General features: G+C 39.0%; 1 protein-coding gene across 2 annotated transcripts in view; it reads left to right on the top strand.

Annotated features, from left to right (window-relative positions):
* The window catches only part of GMDS (GDP-mannose 4,6-dehydratase), a 403,890-nt gene that overhangs the window by 60,398 nt on the left and 330,194 nt on the right, over positions 1 to 13,298 (top strand). For both annotated transcript variants that reach the window (XM_088535645.1, XM_088535646.1), the window contains exons 3-4: positions 4,254 to 4,341; positions 8,498 to 8,607. In XM_088535645.1, coding sequence (XP_088391771.1) covers positions 4,254 to 4,341; positions 8,498 to 8,607 — 198 coding nt within the window. The remainder of the gene's footprint in view (positions 1 to 4,253; positions 4,342 to 8,497; positions 8,608 to 13,298) is intronic.

Consider the following 13,298-nt stretch of genomic DNA (forward strand, 5'->3'; position numbering starts at 1 on the left):
AAAAAAGAAAAAGAGATTTTTGCTAGCAGTGAAGTCCCTTTTGTGTCTGCAGTTGTCCTTCAGCAATAAAAATCTTGCTAGTCCATGCCAGAGAGTTTGTTTTCTAAGAAGCATTCTGATTCCTTTTTAAAAATTTAAACTTCTGGGAGTGTTGCCTCCCACTCCTTCTCTTGGATTTATTATATTCTTCCTTTGCATATCAGTGTTATTTACCTTTTTCTTAAAATAAAGGGAGTCAGTCTCCTTATTTCTTGCTGCATTACTCTGCTAAGTAAAATTGTCCTCTTTTGTGGAGGTAGCAGGGTCTTGGCGATTCAACAATAATATTACTGCAGTACGATTTGATGGTTTCAAGTCATTTTGGCTGGCTGTCAGAATGTGCCTGCTCAGTCAGGAGCAGTGCTTCCCATAGGTGTGATCGTGGTAGAAAGGAGGAGAAAAGGGATGATCACATAATTCTCTTCACGATGTAGTATTTCATGGTTTTGTGTAAAAGACGGTACCCTCATGGGCTTTCCTATCTCTAACTGCTGCCTATCTAAATAGGAAGCACCCATTTTTCATCCTTTTGCATGTGACTAATCTTGCCTTCTTATTGCATTGATTTTGCTGCTTTGCTGATTGATTTGCTTGTTGGTGTGGGTTTTAGGTGTTGTAAATTCCCTTTTTTCCATGCCATTTGGGGGAAAAAGGTATCATTTTCATTGCTCAGCTACTTTGCAGGTAAAACCATACACTCCTTCCTAGTCCACAATGAGATTGGGAAGTGCTAACTGAAACTAAAATGAAATATGATCCTCTCCACAGTGGAAAGATCACAATAATGGGACAGGCTTTTTTTCCTTTCTTTTTTTCTTAATTCTACATATGTTTTGTGGAATTCCTCCCTACTGATTGAGAGAGCTCTGTTCCTCATTAGCTGAACAGCAGAGCAAATACGATAATCTATGTATAGTAATACAAATAAATTTACAAATAAAGCATATATGTTATCAATTATTTGATAAGGTAAGACTGAAAGGTGACTGAAATCACTGAACTGGACTACCATTTATAGTGGAAATCTTGTTTTCAGTTATATACTATACGTTTACATGATGCAGCTTATATATACTATAATTATATCCTATAAATAATAATCCTATATAAATAATAATAAATCCTATATTTATATCCTATAATTACAACTACATTATGACTACAAAAATGAAGCTATTTGATTGAATCCTAGTGAAGGTGGAGAAAAGGGATAAGAATGCCTATTTTCTTGATATCAGCTCATCCTATTGTAACCATGGTGTTCAGTGTTTAGAATCTAGGCATTACCAACCTAGCCCCTAGAATCCAAGCGCTGCAACGTATATAGTATGTGATCTGTCACGTGGACCTTCTTCAGTGAAACTTTTGTATGTGTAACTGTGTTTGTGCTGAATTACTAAGCTAAATTCTATGGCCTAAATACTGCTTTTAGCCTCATGAGATGCCTGAATACCTTTGATGCAATTTATCTTTCCAGGCTCAGATGTAAGGCACATCTGTGCAGTGTGTTTCTTCTAGGGTAAGATGTCTCCCTGTGGTTTCTCATGGCTTTGCAAGAAATTAATATATCCTGCCTATTAAGAAAGGAATAGCAGAGATGTAGGGCTTCTGGACAAGACAGATATTTATCTGGTAGACACCTTTGCATTTCAAAAACCAGCAAGTGAAGAGAGAAGGTTTTGGTACAAGGTTTTGACAGATGCAGATGACTTTTTTTCCTCATAAATTTCCATTAATTTCCACTAAAACAGATGTCATATTTCTGTTTGGAAAGCTTGTAAACCAGCATTTGTTTATTTCTTTGCTGTTTATGGATAGTGTCTTTCAAATGACCTGAAAATCATTTAAAACTGTTTTATTTTTAATTTAGTCTATCTAAGGAAAGATGAAGCCCTATTTAAAACAAAATCTACTGATCTTGCGTTCTTAACTAGATTAACCAGTTTGCACACATTTTGGCTTGTCACAAAGTTTGCATTTCATCTGTCCCATGCAGACAAAAGCATCTTTCATCGGTTCTTATAGTAATATCATTGTTGTGGATTAAGCATTTGGCAGGTTTTCTTTCTCTTGTATGTGCATGCCAGAAAAAATGAGTGTGTGTGGGAGGGGAATAAAAGGCAGTTTCGAGTGTTTTCTTGTTATCACTGGATGCAAGAAGCTCTCTGTATTCATTTGTTTGCTGGAAATGTTTGAAGCCCTGGGATGATTGCATTTGACATGTCTCTCTGGTCAAATGTTAGCATCGCAGTCATTGAGCTGACACAAAGCTCAAGCAAGCACAAGCTTTCATCAGTCTTTGAGCTGGCAAGATTTGGCTTCCTGGTCCATGATTTGTGTGAGCTTGAATTTCAGCGTGACTTAATTCTGAGTTAGATAATGGAGAGCTCAAGAAGTCTCTCATCAGGAAGTTAAGCCAAACATTTCATTTTGTTAGAACAGTTGTAGAACCCTTCAGTTAACTTTCCTTCAGCTAGTTAGATACTTTAAAATAGCAAAGTCCAGTTTTGTTCAGGAAAACAGATATGCTGATAATTAAAGCATTTCCAACATCTTGTGCAAAACCAAAGTTATTATGGAACTGTTCTTTGAAAACATTTGTCTATAACCTCTATGTCCCTATAAATTTTCCACGTATCGTATAAATAATTATTTTGATGGGGATTCTTACTAGACAACTTTTAAGTAAAACTTCATAAATGTGTTGCTTAATGGAAGGAATTTATTTTTGGAACCATGTTTCTAAGGGCTAGCTGTTGAGCCTCAAAATGCATTATATTATTCAGTTGAAGAAAGTTTAATGCCTGGATTCCAGAACAAGTTGTGTTGTGTGAGCATATTGGGTAGTGGGGTGGTAAAGAGATTCTATGTAAGGAGATAGGTATTGTGAATTTGACATACACAAATTAAAGGGGAAAATATTGCACAACAGCTACAGAGCTTGCCACCAAAATGTCATTGATAACATAGTAAACTGGTCTAACTCCAAGGTCATGTCCCCTTTTTTAGTCAGTAAAATTTCAGTTCTTAAATGGAGGAAAATGTGTTTTGAGCGTGTCTAAGACGTTAGACGTGTGCTTTTTAGTAGACATGTACTTTTTAAAAACTGCGTTTGTGCTGATAGTATGCTTGAAGATTCATGTTAATATGAAGTGAGAGGCTAAAGTGGCGGCCAACACAAGTGAGTATAGGATGCACCATATAGTAAGGGGTCTCTTTCAGAAATAGAGGGCAGGGAGAGGTTGAAGGCAGAGGTCAGGTGTTAAAGTTTGATTACATTTGTGTAAGCGCAATTTCTGCAGCTGGTGACCTAAACTACCATAACTTTTGGCAGCAGGTTTGTGTCTATCTTGCATAAGGAGGAAATGGGTTCAGCGTTGAATTTCTGTAGCGCATTAGACACAAACAGGCTTTTCTTTAATGTTAGTCAGAGCTGCTATTTTTTTTTTCACTTACTCATTCGTCATGACTGGTTAAAGGAAATTCCCGACCTGAATTTCAGCCTTAAACTTGCTTGTGTGTCTCATAACCCATCTCAGAAAACTGACTCATGAGGTTCAAAAAATAGCACTGACTGTTCTTCCTGATGGGTTGGAAGAACGGAGAGTGAATAAGAGCTGTTTTTAAAAATATATCTGGGCCGTGATGCTGCTTTCTTTCCCCTTGACTTTCTTTTCTTTTACCTGTTCCCCTGTTGTTTCCTCGGTCCCATCTCCCACTGATTTCTTTTTTTTTATGGTCATCTCTTTTTGGCTCCAGAAACGCTCCTCTATAGCCAGCTTTGGGCTGCGGTTGCTTTAGGCTTCACATTTTCCTCTCAAGAAGATGGTGCTCTGGAGCAGTTCAGAGCTCTAGAAAGTGATGAGTCAACCCCAGGTGACTCATCAGGAGAAGATGGAACAGGTCAAGGGTCCTGAAATAAGCACAGCAAAGTGAGAAGTCATCTTGTAGCGTTATATCCTTGGACGCAGTCCTGTGCCACGTGCTCTAGGCGACCCTGCGTGTGCAGGAGGGTTGGACTAGATGATCTCCAAAGTCCCTTTCCAACCTTAATGATTCTGGGATTCTATGACTTTGACAACTGTCTGTCTTTAGCTTAGGAATGGTGACAAACTCTGATTGCTTGACATTAGGCCAATGTGTTTGAAAGATTATGAACATTTCCTCTTTTATGCTTACCATTTCGTTTGATCTTTTCCGTGTTTAATCCACAGGTGCATGGAATTGTTCGTCGATCTAGTTCTTTTAATACAGGCCGGATTGAGCATCTCTATAAGAACCCACAGGCTCACACTGAAGGAAGTAAGAATTTGTTTTTGTATTTAAGATTTCTAAGTGTGTGAGGTTTGTTTGGTGGAGGAGGAAGGGAATTCCGCAGACAATTTCCTTTACCTAAATTGTACTAACTAGCAGTCATTATAAAGTGGCCCTTGAGTTTAGGATTGATTGTACAGCTGAAACTTCCTAGCTAAGCTCTGCTTTTCTCTTCTCTGGTGTTGGCTGCTCTAGCTGAGAAAAAAAAGAATTCATGATCTTTTTCTGATCAAAATGTGATACACATGACACAAAACTCATTTGTTTTTGAGTATGAGAAAAGGGAAAATATTGGAGGGACACAAAAGGGCATTTTCTATCATGGAAAAATAGTGGCATATTACACAAATGGGCAAGTAGCAGCAATCCTCTGTTTGAGGTTGAAAGCACTGAAAGAGTAGAACAGAGATAACAGAACTGAGATATTAGAATAGGTTTTCAAGACAGTTATCTTAAACATCTCCTTTTTTAGCTAATGTGTGTGTTCTTGATGCAATTCAATAGGCCTTTACGTAGATGTGAGATTTTATGCTATTATTAGTGAAATAATTATTTTCATTGCATGTTTGGTTTCCCTTTGATTTTTGTGCCCTATCCTCAATAGTTTTGGGGCTACATTTGCATAGCACAAAAAGGAAGCAGCTGAAATCCTGCTATATTCCTCTCATTGGAAGCAATCCCACTTACACAGTATGAAAAATTCTACAATAAGAAAATCACACTTGATGTATTTTATGTTCATCTTTTCTGAGGAGAGGGAGACTTCTGATTCCAGACTACCTTGTATGTATCCAGAAGATGCATTCTTCTATTCCTCCATTTTGCCTAGCTGCCATTTTAGTGACTCTTATGAACCTTTTAGGGGGAGTAAGATGATTTTTTGAAGCTTTGACAGCTTACACAATATTATGAATAAGACAATTCTTGCTGGTGGCAGGAACCTCTGAATTTCTCCATTTCTGGGAGTTACTACTCAAAATGTGCCATTTATTTTAGTGGATATGTAGTTCTTCACACTACGTATCTTTTGTAGAGAGAAGGCATTGCTGTAACTAAATATCTCCATGCCATCAACAAATCTCCTGTCTTTCGAAGTATACTTCTCCTGCAGTTAACCAAAACCAATGTTACCAAAATCTAATTGCATTATATGTTACAATTTATTTGGTCTTCAGTTTTTTTAATATTTAATTTTTGGCAGTACTTCAGTGGCACAACTCTCTGTGAATAGTTGCTATTTTTTGGACACTGCTAGTAAAACTACTGTATTGAGAAGGACAAAAAAAAGTGAATATAGTATTTTCCTAAAGAATACCTAATCTGATATTTCCATCAAGGTCAATGTAAGCGATTTGTTTCTCACAGCTTAAATTCACAAGGTAAAATGAAGCAATAAAATCAGTTGGGAAGCTGTTCTTCAGGACGACCATCTTGTGAATATGAAAGTGATTTGAGAAGATAGTGTACTATAATTAATATGGAGAAAGCAATTTAGCAAAAGGGATGGAAGAAAGGTAAAAGAGAGCAAACCTTAGATATTTTTCCCCACTTCTTATCTCATTTTCCTTTAACTGAGGAATGTAGCCATGTGAACTAAGGAGGAGGAATTGGACTTGGAATCTCAGGAAAGGCTGTTCCATGGCAACTGTTTTGAAACAATGGGTTTCCAGGCAGTACTGGAGGAAGTAAAGAAGCAATAGTGATTGATGTGAACAAAAACTCCAATTTTTGTTTGGCCTATGTGTTCTTCCCATGAGGAACGGATTATACGTTGCAAGGCGGAGGTCTCGTAAACATTGGATCTCTTTTAATAAAAATGAAACCAAGTAAAGAAAACTAGGTTATACTGTTCCCTGAAGCAAGTCCTCCAGCTACTGTTTGCTAAGGAGGCTTTCAAATTGGATCATTTTATTAATATCGATCAGTGGTGGCCAAAAGGTTTTGGCATTTGATTTATACTTCAAAATCTCTGTACAAAATAAAGACCATTTCTATTTAGTCTTTCTACTTAACCTGTTATTTCTGCAAGACTTCTTTTTCATAGTTCAAAAATTAAAAAATGCTGCCTTGTGCCCCGCTCCCCAGTCCAAGAAAGCTACTTGAGTAGAAGTTCTGAAAATGTGATGGTCACAAAGTGGCACTCGTGAGAGCTTTAAATTCAGCTAAATCATGAGAGAGCATCTCTGAGGCTCTACTCGGTGCAGCTGGGAGTGCACCTTGCCCTTGGAAAGCTCTGAGGGTGTTTTTTGCTGGCCTGAGGATGGTGGTAGAGCTTTTGTTAAATTATTATTTTATTTATTATTATTATTTTTCCTTCTTCCCTGTTCCCTGCAGCCCGCAGAGTTGTCCTGGCAGAGGTGGCAACTGCCACCAGAGGAACTGGATAACTGGTGCTTGTCTCTGTTTACAGTGTTGCAAGGAAAATGCAGCAGTCCTCTAGGTGGTCTGGACTCCAGCAGTTTTGAGGATTACAGGTTAACACTGAGCCAAACCTGCTTGTCCTTTAAACATATGGGATCTTGTGCATGCTTTGGCCCACAGGCAAAACTAATTTCATGTATTGAATTTCACTTCAGAAGCAGGACAGTTGCATTCCCTACAAGTGGAAACTTAGCGTTGCTCTGGCACAGCCTGTACAGAATGTGTTGCAGGAATGCAGGCGGCCCACGGCATGGATAATTGATGTCTATGTATGAGAGGGGTCATAACCTGCTTGCCAGCCCCCAGATTTCAGTCACAGGTATCTTATCTGTTGTCCGTTAGCCGTAGCCTTGGCTAGGTACTCTGGTCTCTTCTCAGAGAGATGTGCATGATTTTGCATCCACATTACCTTAAAAGCCATCAGGAATATGCTAACTGCCTCTGAACAGTGTTTTTATAATGTACTGCATGTTCGTTTTATGGTCTCTTGCAATCAACCTCACATTTCTTACTTTGAGGATTAAAAGAAAAATTGCAAATCGGTTAAGTTCGTGGATGGTTCAACCCACAAAAACGACCATCTTTGCTTGTCAAATTGGAAGGCTGCCAAACTGCACTGGGCTTGGAATATTTTTTCTGGAGATAATGCATTGCAAACCTAAATTTAATGTCAAAAGCATTAAATAAGTTGTGTAAAAATGGCATCTGAGTGTAAACAGCTTTTTCTTTAAGTATTTGTAACAAAAGATTTTCTTATAAGGAAAGGTTGTTGTTGCTGAACAGATGTATGAATAGCCAAATGGTGGTGGTATTGAGTTTAAAGTAAGAGGAAAATGAGGCTTGTTTATCAGAGTGAACTTCACTTTTGGGATAAATGCTTGACAGGGTAGAGTCTGAAAGCAAGGACAAGCCGATAAGCCATGGTGACATGCTGCATTAGCTTTGACAGGCGCTGGCCTCATGCTCTTGCCTCCTTTTTCGCATACCAGTTAGAAACTAACCCAGTCAGGAAAGGATAAATAACAGCTGCATGACTGATATACCTAACGACATTGGAAATTCGTGTGTGTAATGTCATGACGCGCATTTTGCTGCCAGTTACAATTATTCTCTGAAACGACTTTTTCCTTTGCAGTGTTTACCTATATCATTAAAATGGAAAACTTATGTAACAAATAGAGCAGATCATAGGGTAATATTATCTAAATCTAAATGTTCAGCTTAGGCATTTTTAGTGTCTTTCCTTTACTAGTCATGTTATGAAATTATTTGCAGTGAGGAACTTAAGCATGTGCAAGTTCATTTCAGGAAGGAGGAGAAAACTATCAACTGTATGTTTAAGTTACCTAAAATGTTGCTGAGTGAAAGACTGGAAACCTAAATTAAAATAATGGTTGGTGGCCAAGGTTATGAATATCACATTGATCTAATTTATATAACCTGGATTAATGGAGTATAAACGATTGAACAAATGATATATAAATGTTGCCAGGTAAGCCAGGTTTTTAAAAAGAAATTCTAAAACAGTGCTTGTTACTCCCACTGGGAAATCTATATTGTGTTTAAAGAGAGATAAAAATAAACAAACACTGCTAACCCACTGTTCTCAACTTTTCCCACTAAATGTTTATTTGGATTTTAAGTTGGGAATAGGATCTTGAGCAGGAATGCTAAATTGTTTTGGGATTAGAGTATATTAACAGCGTGTTCTTAAACTCTGAAGACATGAAGCTGCACTATGGTGATCTCACGGACAGCACCTGCCTGGTGAAGATCATTAATGAAGTCAAACCCACTGAGATTTACAACCTGGGAGCTCAGAGCCATGTCAAGGTGAGTAGCTTCCAGCACTGGGAATTGTGAATATGCAATGGTCGTGCTGTGCTACTCCAGTTATTTTAGCCTGCAGCACTTTTAGCCATTTTAGCAACTGCTAGTTTTGACAGGTAAAGTGTCTTAAAGAACTGTACTTGCTATGGTGCTGAATTACTGCAATAAATTTGATACTGAATATGCAATTAGATGTTAGAATTGTCAAATTGTTTTAGATGAAGTTAAATTGTCATTACTAACAAGATCCCTGGGTTTTGAAATTTAGCTTTTTCACCATTTGAAGCAATTTTGCGTGATGTGCTGCACCTCCTCCCTAGTGGTAGAGGAAAGTGATGTTGGACCAAACGGTGTTTCAAACAGTATTATTTACACATGCATTTCAATGGGACAGATATATGTATCCAAGAGTGTCATTTCCAGGAAGATTCATCTATACCATTTTTATATAGGTAGTATTCTTTGAAAGGCTATCCTATAAATGGAGAAAACAGCTTCACTATTATTTGTTTAGATTTTCTTCTTTCCCTCCTTTTTTTTTTTTTCTTCCTTTTTTTTTTCTGGTTGAAAAATCAGGTTATAGAAACTGAAACAAAAAGGACTTGCTGAAGATGACTAATCTGATCCTGTCGAACAGTGCTATATTGTAAGGACAGAATATAGACAGTAGAGTGGGTAACTTGAATTCACATTGCATATATGTTAAGCTGCAGTGCTCTCCAAACACAGAAAAGCTCATTTTAATAGGTGAACTCCTATTTGAAAAAAAAAAATCATTTATGGGCAAGTAGTATATTGTGGTTAAAGTAGATAGTGGATGAACCATATGTCTTGTCATTACTCTGTGCAAAGTGAAAGTATTCCTGAATGATAACATTCCCTAGCTTCTCTTGACATGAGAACTGAAGGAGCACTGAAGAGTTTAAGCCTTGTGAAAATCGGTTTGGCTTTGGTTTTGCAACTCAGCCCTCTTACAAAAGACCACGTGTTGCTGCTATCAAACTATAGGCCTGGGCTGGTATCTCCCAAACTTCAAAACTAGTCCAGTGCCTACCATTTTCAGACAGAAATAGGGGTTAGAATAGGGGATTTGGCTACCTGCTGGAGTGAGAACTGACAGTTCTTGCTACTAAACTTTGTTTATGCAAAATTTTTGTCTGGGCACACCATGTTAAGGCAAGGAGGGAAGAAAGCTTCTAATATTAGCTTGTTTCACATTCTGGTCACATCAAATTGGTGACGTCTTCAGTAGTTTTTGGTGATGTTTATGTTGGCGTGTGTTTATGCAGAATAAAGTTTTCTATCACTCTCACTTCCAGTTAGTTTTGTGAACCACGCTGAAAGTAAGGAAAATAAAATAATAGGAAGTTGGTCTGGTTTCCTGTAGGAAACCAATGAAGATGAAATTGGTTCTTGGAATGAACCCACAGTAGTCTGGGAAATACTGTCAGAGAAGACGTTTTTCTGAATCATAAATAGTGAGTATTATGACTCATAAAGTAGGTCACTGAGAGGCTGATCTGATCTTGTACATGGGAGAAAGTGAGAGAAGGACTGAAACTTGTTATTAAAAACAGTAAATTTAACAGAATGATGTCATCACTCGGAACAAATTATCCAGTGTGCATTCCTGTCTGTTTTGATGAGGAATGGGGATTAGCTATCGTACTGTAACTTCCCTATTGGGTGTTCAGAAAACAGTAGCACATTCACTTCATAGCTATTAAATAAATAGTCTAGCCTCATGTTTTCTATCCAGTCTTTGTATGCTCTGCTGTTTTGGCTCTTGGTGCTCTGGGAATCCTCAGTGCTAACCATGATTTGTTTCCTTTTAATTAGGGTTTGTGGGGGTAGTTGTTTACAGTATGTTGATTCTAAATACTAAAAAATTGTTGGGTATAAGTAGCATGCAAATATCTTAATCTAAATTCTGTTACACAAAACTCTCCTCATATCCTTCTTTCCGTTAAATGCCTTGGGAATTGATTCTCCAAATGCTGACTCGGCTCAAATGATATGCATAGCCTTTCTATGGCATTATTTCAGGAGGTATGTATCATACAGATTCTTCTGTTCAGTTTTGGTTCCTTGTTAGTAGACACATTTGTATTTGGAGTATGCAGGAATGAACTGTAGGAAATAAGCCTTACCACTGCTACCTGAAATGTGAAATGTGAAAATCAAGAGGATTTTAGCGTGTAAGCTACCACTTGCTTAAGGATCTCTCTTATGCTGACCATTGGATTCAGCTTCACCTCTGAGTCCTTTCTTTTCCTGCTGTAGTTTTGTCCTCTTCTGAGAGGAGGCCTTCAGTCTTGGAAGGGTTTTGGTCACCACTTTTTCCATAGGTACAAGACACGCTGACAAAATTTAAGAACTTTATAACTTCTGGTGGTTCTGGCATTTCTATCTATGTCAAATACTAATTCTTAATTGTGAACACGTTCTGTCAACTACTAATTGTAGCTTTCAACTCTGTGCCTATTAGTGTAACTATGTCTGCTTTCATGCTAGGTAGAAGATGAGGGGGCAATAGGAAAGATGGGGAAACAGGAAATAGCAAGATCAGTAAATAACTACAAGATCTGCAGAGCCCAAGGAGGAAAATTTCAAACTGGATTAGAAAGCAATGTTCACTGGGATGAACTGCTGCATCCTGAACTCATGGCTTGCCTGCTGTGTGGTAGGAAATAGGGGAAGATGCAGGGTGGGGAAACATGAAGCATGCAAGCTAAAATTTATATCACCTCATTTTGTAGGGTCACAGAATGGTTAAGGTTGGAAGGAATCTCTGGAGATCATCTAGTTCAACACCCCTCGTCAAAGCAGGATGAGCTAGAGCAAGTGACTCAGGGCTATGACCAGTCAGCTTCTGAGTGTCTCTGTGTGGAGACTCCATAACCCCTGTGGGGAATTGTTCTAGTACTCGACCACCCTCCCTGTGAAAAGGCTTCTTATGTCTAAATGGAATATTGTGATTTCAATTTAGGCCCATCATTTCTTGTACTTTCACTGGATACAGCTGAGAAGAGTCTTACTATGTTCTCTTTACAGCCTCTTATCACATACTTATACATATGGATAACTTCCCTTCTTTCCGCTTCCCTCCAACTCAGCCTTCTCCATGCTAAACAAACCCAGCTTTCTTGGCTCTTGTGTGAGAGCCATCTCCACTTTTTGTGTCAGTTTGCTGCACTTGCAGCATTATGTCCATGCCTTCTGTGTTCAGTTCTGGGCTGCCCAGTACAGTGTTCAAGAGGAGGTCTCACCAGTGCTCATTAGAGAGGATGATGCGAAGCTGAATTCAACAAACCTCCCTTCAAGTGCTGGCAACACTCATCCTAATGCATCCCAGGATTCTCTTGGCCTCTTGCTGCAAAAACCCATTGCTGGTTCATGTTTAATTTGTTGACCCCCAAGAGGCCCAGATCTCTTTCTGCTAAGGCCCGTTCCAGCTGGTCAGCTGGCAGCATGTATTGGTGTATGCAGTTATTCTTCCCCAGATGCAAGACTTTGCACTCACCTTTGTTGAACTTCATGTTTGTTTGTTTTGTTTTGTTTTGTTTTTCCCTGTGCCTATTTCTCTGACTTGTCAAAAGCCCTCTTAGTGGCAGCACAATCCTCTGGTGCATCAGTGAGTTTTGTATCATCATCCAGCGTGCTGAGAGTTCGCTCTGTCCAAGATGGTTGAGCAATACTGGTCCCAGTATCAATGCCTGGAGTATTCCACTACTGATTGACTTCCAGCTGACCTTTTTGATCACAACCCCCTGAAAGTAGTAGTTCAGTCACCTAACTGGACCTAACCCATATGTTATTAGCTTGTCTGGGACATAGTTATAGGAGACAGCATCAAAACCCTTACTAACATCAAGATGAACAAAATCCACTGCTCCCCCCTCATCCATCAAGCCAGTCATCTGACTGTAGAAAGCTATAGGTTTATGAGGCATGATTTCCCCCCAGAATTCATGCTGAGTATTTCTGGCCACCTTCTTATCCTTTATGTGTCCAGAAATTATTTTCAGGATTAGTTGTTCCATCATTTTCCCAGGAATAGAGGTGAGGCAGACTGACCTGAAGTTCCCTAGCTCTACTTCTTGACCTTCTTGAATATGAGTGCCACTTGCTTTCTTCCCTTTCCCCTTAATTATCACAACATTTTGAAGATAATCAGAAGTGCCCTAGCAAAGATGTTGCCCAGCTTCCTCAACTCTCACGGACACGTTGCAGTCTGTACATGGACTTCTGTATTTCCAGTTGGTTTAAATGTTCCCTAACATGGTCCTCTTCCACCAAGGGGAAGTCTGTCTTTTCCCTATACTTTCCCTCTTGTTTCAGGTATGTGAGATTGCCAAAGACCTGTATTACAAGTGAAAACTGAGGCAAGGAAGACATCTTCTGAATACTGTGGCTTTTTCTGTGTGCTTTGTGTGCTTTGTCTCAGCCCCACTCAGCAGTGGGCATGCATTTCTTGCTGTTTATGGACCCGTAGAAGCCCCTTGTTGCCCTCCACACTCCCTCGCCTTATTCAACTCCAGGTGGTGTTTGACTTTCCGCGATGCATCCCTGCATGCACATACTGTGGCTCTCGGGGGTCACCTATATTCCTGCTTCTCCCTCTTGCACACTTTCTTTTCATGTTTGAGTTTAATCAGGTGTTCCTTGTTCTCCCATGCAGGTCTCTTGATGCC

This window comes from Tinamus guttatus, unplaced genomic scaffold (genome assembly GCF_059628265.1).
Source record: "Tinamus guttatus ecotype Peru unplaced genomic scaffold, ASM5962826v1 Tinamus_guttatus_pri_ptg000639l, whole genome shotgun sequence".
NCBI lineage: Eukaryota > Metazoa > Chordata > Aves > Tinamiformes > Tinamidae > Tinamus > Tinamus guttatus.